General features: G+C 51.4%; 1 protein-coding gene across 1 annotated transcript in view; it reads left to right on the top strand.

The window, feature by feature from the left end:
• The first annotated feature begins 1,082 nt into the window (after positions 1-1,082).
• The window catches only part of LOC144732565 (sodium/hydrogen exchanger 9-like), a 52,571-nt gene continuing 44,654 nt past the window's right edge, over positions 1,083-8,999 (top strand). The window contains exon 1 of the mRNA XM_078614002.1: positions 1,083-2,103. Coding sequence (XP_078470128.1) covers positions 1,614-2,103 — 490 coding nt within the window. The 5' untranslated portion in view covers positions 1,083-1,613. The remainder of the gene's footprint in view (positions 2,104-8,999) is intronic.

Here is an 8,999-nt window from a genome sequence, read left to right as displayed (position 1 = left end):
TTTTTCTAATACTGGCGAGTATGACTGGAGCTGCCCGCGTATTAGGGGCCGTCCATAAATGACGTCACGCACCTAGGGCGGGGGGGGGTCAGACATTTGTGACGATGTGTAACGAGGGGGGTGGGGTTGAGAAATGTGACGTCACAACAAAAGGCGCAACTTTAAATAAATATAGACAACACGTTCTACTTAATGAAATAGACTTTTTAATAAATGTTTTCTCCTACAACATCAGAGTGCAGCGCCACATTAAATACGCACTACGATGGCAATAGTTGAAAGCGATTTGAAGCATGTTTTATTTTGGGGGGGGGGGGGGCAAGAGCTTTGTGACGTCATGTTTGAGGGGGGGTCTGACTTTTGTGATGCCGTGTGACGAGAGGGGTGGGGGTCAAAAATCGTCCAAAATCGCGTGACGTCATTTATGGACGGCCCCTTAATGCGGGATACACGGGGTGGGTGGAGGGTGGGTGGAGCGGTGACGTCAGCACGCACGAACCCGGCTCGTTGCTGTAGCGTGCAGGCGACGCCATCTACGCAGCCAGGAAGCCAGCCAGCCAGCAAAACTTTTTAATACTGTATCCTATGATATGAAGGAGACGCTTTGTTTTTTGCGTGTTTATTTCAGGGCAGAAATTCCTCCTGTATGACTTGATAGACAATCAAATAGAGTACATATCATACAAATACAATGACAACGACCCCCCGTATAGCTTGATACAGACTGTTGGGGGAAATGCTTTGAGTGAACCGGAAATGCACACGCGGGAGTGGTCAGCACCACGCCCGGCCACCTTTGTCTCTCTAGTGGCGATGTTTACACACCGCACCAGGTACTAATTTGAGGCTCAGTCAACATAGGGGAGGCCCAGTATAGCCTGAGACTTTTGGGGCAAGTGCTGTTAGCGGGTAGCACCTATGAAGGCGGGCGCAGTACACGAGGGGGTACGTGGGCCAACACCACGCCCGACCGCCTTTGTCTTCCCAGTGGCGATGTTTACACACCGCACCAGGTACTCATTTTAGGCCGAGTCGACCTAGGGGAGGCCCAAGACCGGTTCAGATAATCGTCACCGGTGGTGGCCGTGAGTGAGCATCGAACGTAGGTCGCCGGGTTCGTAGCGCAGCGTAGCGCTAATCGCTGCGCCACCGCTCCTCACCAGACACAAGCACACAGACACACACAGACACACATACACAGACATACACACACACAGACACACACACACAGACACACACACAGACACACAGACACACTCACACAGACACACACAGACACACACACACAGACACACACACACAGACACACACACAGACACACACACAGACACACACACAGACACACACAGACACACACACACAGACACACACACAGACACACACACATCATCATCCACTCGCACACCGCGCACCATCGCACAACGGCGCCGCTCTCACTCCGTCCGGCGCTCTCCCCCCACCTCCACCCCCCTCATCCGCATCGCCTTCCCCGTTCCTCCCTCTCACCACTAGCACCGTAGCACGTCGTCACACACACAGGCACACACACAGACAGGCACACACACACACATAGGCAGGCACACACACGCACCCCCCCCCTCTCGGTCTTCGCCATGGCGGACAGGATGAGGAGGTCTGCTCTCGCCGCTCGGTTGCTGCCTCTCCTCTGCGCGTCTCTCTCCCTGCATTGTTGCGTGGGGGGCTCGCTCCGCGGTGGTGGGGGGCTCGCCGGTCCGCGCGATGCTCAACAGATCGCCCCCCACAAAGAGGCCGCCGGCCCCGAGATATATTCCCACCGTCGTCTGACTTCTGTCGAAGTGCAATTGGCAGCAGCAGCAGCAGGAGCAAGAGCGGCCCCAGTAGCAGCAGCAGCAGCAGCGCAAAGAGGATCGGCATCATCATCATCAGCAGCAGCAGCGGCATCCGCAGCAGCAGCAGCGGCGGGAGCCCGAGGGGAGAAGCGGGTGGAGGAGAGCCATCGGCGTGACAGCGTGAACCTGCTGGTCTTCATCCTGCTGCTCATCGTCACCATCCTCACCACTTGGCTCTTCAAGCACCGGCGCGTGCGCTACCTGCACGAGAGTGGCCTGGCGCTCATCTACGGTGAGAGACGCGTGGCGATGGTGGTGGTGGTGGTGGTGGTGAATGTGATGGTGTTAGTGATGGTGGTGGTGGTGCATGTGATGGTGTTAGTGATGGTGGTGCTGGCGGTGGTGCATGTGATGGTGTTAGTGATGGTGTTCGTGATGGTGGTGCTGGTGAATGTGGTGGTGTTAGTGATGGTGTTAGTGATGTTGGTGGTGGTGTTCGTGATGGTGGTGAATGTGATGGTGGTGGTGGATGTGATGGTGTTAGTGCTGGTGCTGCTGGTGGATGTGATGGTGTTAGTGATGGTGCTGATGGTGGTGAATGTGATGGTGTTAGTGATGGTGGTGGTGATGGTGTTAGTGCTTGTGGTGGTGAATGTGATGGTGTTAGTGATGGTGCTGCTGGTGGATGTGATGGTGTTAGTGATGGTGGTGCTGGTGAATGTGATGGTGTTAGTGATGGTGTTAGTGATGGTGGTGCTGGTGAATGTGATAGTGTTAGTGATGGTGTTAGTGATGGTGGTGCTGGTGAATGTGGTGGTGTTAGTGATGGTGTTAGTGATGGTGGTGGTGGTGGATGTGATGGTGTTAGTGTTGGTGCTGCTGGTGGATGTGATGGTGTTAGTGATGGTGGTGGTGATGGTGTTAGTGCTGGTGGTGGTGAATGTGATGGTGTTAGTGATGGTGCTGGTGCTGGTGAATGTGGTGGTGTTAGTGATGGTGGTGGTGAATGTGGTGGTGTTAGTGATGGTGGTGGTGAATGTGGTGGTGTTAGTGATGGTGCTGGTGGTGGTGAATGTGGTGGTAGTGATGGTGTTAGTGATGGTGGTGGTGGATGTGATGGTGTGTTCGTGATGTTGCTAGTGATGTGATGGTGGTGGTGCTGCTGGTGAGTGTGATGGTCGTGAAGCTGACGATGCTGGGTAGTGGTGCATGCAGGTGCTGCTGGTGCTGCTGATGATGGTAGCGCTGGTGTTGATGACGCTGGTGCTGATGGCAGTGCAGGCTGACAATGCCGATGATGATGGTGCTGCTGGTAATGCCGTCATAGCTACTCGCTCAACAGCACTTGCCCCCAATAGTCTGCTAAGGCTATACGGGGGATCCTTCTCTTTGTTTGGTGATTCCGTGTTGACGCTTCGTGTTCATTGTCGGTGTGCCCATGTGAGTGTGTACGTGCTTGTGTTATGGCTGTGTGTGTGGGGAGCGGTGGCGCAGTGGTTAGGGCGCTGCTCTACGCACCCGACCACCCGAGTTCGATTCCCGCTCACGACCGACAACGGTGACAGCGAATATGTCGAACCGGTCTTGGGCCTCTCCAAGATCGACTCAGCATTCATTGAGTACCTGGTGCGGTGTGTAAACATCGCCACTGGGGAGACAAAGGCGGCCGGGCGTGGTGTTGGCCACCCACCCCCTCGTGTACCGTGCCCGGCCTTCATAGGTGCTGCTCGCTAACAGCACTTGCCCCTACAGTCTCTTAAGGCTATACGGGAGATCTTTGTTTTTTTTGCAGGTTACGGTTATATGCAAGTGTGCACATTGGGAGCGGTGGCGCAGTGGTTAGCGCACTGCTCTCACAATGCCCAACCACCTGTGCTCGACTCCACGCCACGTAGAGCATCAGCGTGCAAGCGGTACCAGGACACGTCTTCGTGGCCTCCCCTAGGTCTACTCAGCCTTAAGCGAATACCTGCTGCAGTGTGCAGACGTCAGCACTTGGGGAGATAACACGGCGGGGTGCTGGCCACACCAAGCCACCATGCGTCGGCCGGGTCTTAAGGGGCCGTCCATAAATGACGTCACGCACCTAGGTGGGGGGGGGGGGTCAGACATTTGTGACGATGTGTGGCGAGGGGGGGGGGTTTGAGAAATGTGACGTCACATCAAAATGCGCAACTTTAAATACAGACAACACGTTCTACTTAATTAAATATACTTTTTAATAAATGTTTTCTCCTACAACATCAGAGTGCAGCGCCACATTAAATACGCACTACAATGACAATAGTTTAAAGCGATTCGAAGCATGTTTTTTGGGGGGGGGGGCAGAGCTTTATGACGTCATATTTGAGGGGGGGTCTGACTTTTTGTGACGCCGTGTGACGAGGGGGGGGGGGGGTCAAAAATCGTCCAAAATCGCGTGACGTCATTTATGGACGACCACTAATAGGCGCGTGCTAATTGCACTTTCTCCCTGCGGCGTGCCTATGTATGTGGGACTTCTTTCGCACCGTACGTAGCCAAACGTACGGCCAATTGCACCCCCCCCCCGCAACACGACATTACAACTCCAGTTCGCTTGTGTTCACACAATGCTGCTGAAATTGTGCAATCTCAGAGGATAGGAGACCATGTGCCCTATGGGACGTGTAAACTATTTAAACATTTTTTTAAATTATATTTTACCAGGTGAGGCCCACTGAGCTGTTAAAGCTCTTTGTCAGAAGCGAGCGACCTGGCCACAAATGATAGCCTGACAGAGTGGCTGATCATGCGGACATTTTATTGCAGCCAAATAGTCCCAATGCTTGTCTCTACATGTGGAGGGGAAACCCGGAGGACCCGGAGAAAAATCCATGCGACCACGGGGAGAGGGAGAGACGCAGACTCCATATATACTGCGGGCGTTAAGGTCGGGATAGAACCCACGACCTCCTGCATGCCAGGCGAGGCAGTTAACATCTCGCCACCGCGGCGCGCCAAAAAAACAACTCAAGTCGCCTGCTCGTTGTGAATGAATAGGAATGGAGAAGTGACGTCTCGGCGTCTTGTTACGTCTCTCACTGAGCCCGTGGTTAATTGTACATCTCCAGCCACTCGGAATGGAACACCACCGTTAGAATCCCCGCTCTCGAAACCACGGGGACACGTTTCGCGCGTGATGATTATCAGCTGACGAAGGCCAAAGTCACCTTCTGATCCCGCTTGCGGTCGATTGATTGGCATGCCATATGTCCCACGTGGTGTGGTAAAGCGTGGGTACTCCCCGCCTTCTCCGACACGTTTGTCCAGCGTGGGGAGAGGAGGCCAAATTCTCCGCGGAGACGCTCTCCGAACGTAGCTTCCTCGTGCCCTTCTTCCGCCAGCAGTGACGTGGGCAAGCAGCTGCAGGGCTGCGGCTCTACCCATGACATAATTACCGGTTCCCTGGCCTCCCGTGCAAACGCGATAATGAATCTCACTGGCTCCCACGTGGTTAGGTAATGGACAATTTATCCACGTCCACTGACAGCGTGTCAAATCGCGCTGGGTAGCGTTCATATCTGTCGGCAGTCTTAAGCTAGTGCTGTTTATTCCACGTTCCTATGACGGGGGCCAGTCTTCCGATAGCTCAGCCACTGTCTTCGTCCACAAAGCGGTGCAGATGTTAACACGTGGTACTCACTTTACCAACCCTAGCAGGGGCAACGATGATGATGAGTATGACGGTGGTGTGATTAGTTGGTAGTGGCGGCACTGCTGTGATGATGGGCATTGACGATTATTGGTTGATTAATTATGATCGATTGGATGATGCTGGTGTTGTTAATGTTCATCGATGCTGATGCTGCTGATGATTGATTGGTCGATGATGATAATAATGACGGTGATGGTGGTAGTGGCATTACTGAGATGACAATGATGTTATGATTTTAATTGATATTGATGATCATCATTTGTAGACCATTGAGTGTATGTTGCTGATGATGGTGGTGATGATCACGACGACATTGATAATGGCCAGGGAGAGATTTGTCAAAATAGGTTTCCACCATCCTGCACTGACCAGCGTGGTGAAGTATGGTCAATCAATGGCTGACACGTCATGGCGAGGCCTTCATCATCGATTGACAAAAGCTGAAAATAATCATAATGTTACACGTAACATGTGTCATCGCCTCGTTGTGGTATATGCACTTTGAAATTTTAATTAGAATGATGTGTTTCTACCGTAGTACGTCTCGCTGAGTGCCAAGACTAATGTTTTGTGGTGTTCACAATCTATGGGGCGGAGGGGTAATATATAAATGTTCCTCCCCCTACCTCATGACCTCCCTGCCAGCGGCGGGGATGATAATTGAAAATGCAGTCATGGGGGAATAGTAAAAATTAGAGCCAAGGTAGATCCCCCTTCTCCCCATAAAATCGCACCCTGATGAGGGCGACGATTTGAACTCTCACACGCAGCTGATAAACTCTGTTGCAGCTTTATTTACCCATCGAGTCCAGGTCGCGGTGTACTGACGGCACGGACACGGTGTTTGTGAGCGCTGTGTATCAACAACACCGGAGGTTATGTCGCGGAGGCTGCCCTGAACCTGGGATCTGGTGCTTTGGAGGCCAAGGTTGGTGAATCCAATGCAGGAAGGGATTTCGTTTTTTGTGACGCTTCCGAAACCGCGTCTGGGTTGTTGGGCGGGTTCAGGACATTGCAGCATGGTCGGTGAGCTGATTCGTGAAAGCCATCTGTACGGATCTCCCAGTGATGTATCCTTTGGTACACGTGGTGGGTTTTTTTGTCTTCCGAGTGATGATTTGAAATGTTTAAAATCGTAATTTTTTTTAATGACACCGCGAAATACTTAATTGTGAAAACGCGTAGCAATCGTCGCACGCTTTCACGCAACGTTCAGCACGGCCCATCCTGAAGAACAATCCTCAGACTCGATGGGGCATTTCCTGGGTTAATAACGGCAAGAGGTCATAATAATGACAACAATTATAATAATCAAGGACAAATAAACAACGAAGTGGCCAAACATCCCAAGAAGGAAACTATTGGGGACCCTCCCCCCGGGACAACAACAATAACAACAAGTCAGTTGAACACGGAGTAGCCCTTCGCGATCAATGTTACCCATAATCGAGGTTCTTTTGGGTTAGATCGCGTAAATATAAAATATAAATGTGTCGTTAAACCCGCCACAATGTGCATGCATAACGTATGTTGATTAGCCTATGAATAACCCAACCGGTAATGAATGGTAATTTATATGCACGCATTACCCCCCCCCTCACTCTATTTAAGATCGAACCAGGAGGCAGATTTCTCCACAACTCTGGCTGTCTACCTGATGATGCTGGTTGTTATTATCGGAGTGTAAATGTCGTGGGTTTTCTCTCCGACACCAACCGGTGGTGCTGTACTAGTAACGAACTGGCACGTTTTGCTAACGTGACAAACCTTACTAATTGGCTGTGCCGGGTGGTGGCGGGTTTAACGACACACATTTTTATTTAATAACAACAACAAGTGACTTTACATAAAAAAGTGACTTAAAATTAAAAAATTATCTGAAATTTAAAAGTGACTTGAAATTTAAAAAGTGACCTGAAATTAAAAACAAGTGACTTGAAATTTAAGTGACTTGAAATAAAAAATAACTTGAAATAAAAACAAGTGACTTGACATTTTTCGATTTAAAGCTTTCTTGACTGTGCAGGGATTCATATTCTTGGTTCTTTCGGTAAAGTCACGTAGAAGGGAAGAAATAAAATAATAAAAATAAAACAATAAAATAAATCTCACGACGTTTCGACCACAACGCAAGCAGCCGTCCTCAGGTGAAGACCAGGTCTGTCGGGGAGACAGCGTCTGAATGATAATTACTTCCCTTCTACGTGACTTTACCGAAAGAACCAAGAAAAAGTGACTTGACATTTTAAACAATTGACTTGAAATAAAAAATAACTTGAAATAAAAACAAGTGACTTTACATTTAAAACAAGTGACTTGAAATAAAAACAAGTGACGCCGATTTGCGCTCTTCAGCTCCGCCAGCAAGCCGCACACGCGAGGTTTGACCGTGGGCCTCGAAGGCGCACCCCGTGCTAGCGGCGGGCAGCAGCAGCAGCAGCAAATTGAATGCGTCATCTTGATAGCTATGCTCGCGAGATCGTCATGTTCTTAATGTTGGCGGAGGGGAGCAGGTGGGTGGGTGGGTGGGGGTTTATGAGCATGCGTGCTTGCTGGTGGGGGAGCCGTGGTGCAGCGGTTAGCGCGGTGCTGCGCTACGAACCCGAGTTCCATTTCTGCTTCACGGCCAACAGCAACAGTGACGGATTATCTGAACCGGTCATGGGCCTCCCCTAGGTCGACTCAGCCTTAAATTAGTATCTGGTACGGTGTGTAAACATTGCCACTGGGGAGACAAAGGCAGCCGGGCATGGTGCTGGCCACCCACCCCCTCGTGTGCCGTGTCGGTCTTCATAGGTGCTCGCTAACAGCACTTGCCCCTACAGTCTGTTACAGGCTAAACTTAAGGCTATACGGGGGATCTTTGTCGAGGCGCACGGAGTGAGACCCTTGCTAATTAGGGGGGGGGGTGCGAGGGGGGGCGATGGGGGCACGAGGGGTGGGATGCGGGGGGGGTGCCAGGAGGGGGGTATTGCCCGCTCCACGACTCTCATCAACTGAACCGGTTCTTGTTCACGCCGCTCAATGGGCGTTTCTGCGCGTAGAGAAGAAGGTGACGTCGCTGTAAAACTCACACAACGTGGCTTTTTCTCGCCAGCTTTGCTCCGGATTGTTCCAACGTTTTCTGTTGTTGCTTAGTCCGTCGCTCAATTGTATTTAAAGCGTTGCTTGTCGGCTGTCCTCCGATGGGACGTAGTGGCTATTCGCAATGCCGTGACCCTCCTGTTAAGAGGAATCGCCCGCTGAATGAGATGTCACGGGGCTCCCAAGTGAGTTGCTCCCCGATGTCTTTACGAGGTTGGGCCGCGTGTTTCCTTGGCACGAAGTCTGACGTTTCGCATCGCGCCACGTGCTGGGAGCTTCTTCAAGAAGCACCGTCCCTCCGATGAGCACGATTGGCTACGTACGGCGCGAAAGAAGTTCAACACACGGCTCGCGAGTAGTCAAACTGAAATGATGAATTCTGACACCTGGATTTTTTCCCCACCAGAATCAGTTAGACGTGCCGTCAC

The sequence above is a fragment of the Lampetra planeri genome, chromosome 43 (assembly GCF_965212315.1).
Source record: "Lampetra planeri chromosome 43, kcLamPlan1.2.h2, whole genome shotgun sequence".
In the NCBI taxonomy this organism is placed as follows: domain Eukaryota; kingdom Metazoa; phylum Chordata; class Hyperoartia; order Petromyzontiformes; family Petromyzontidae; genus Lampetra; species Lampetra planeri.
The sequence above is the reverse complement of the archived record's forward strand: the minus strand, read 5'-3'. Positions and strand labels throughout refer to the sequence as shown.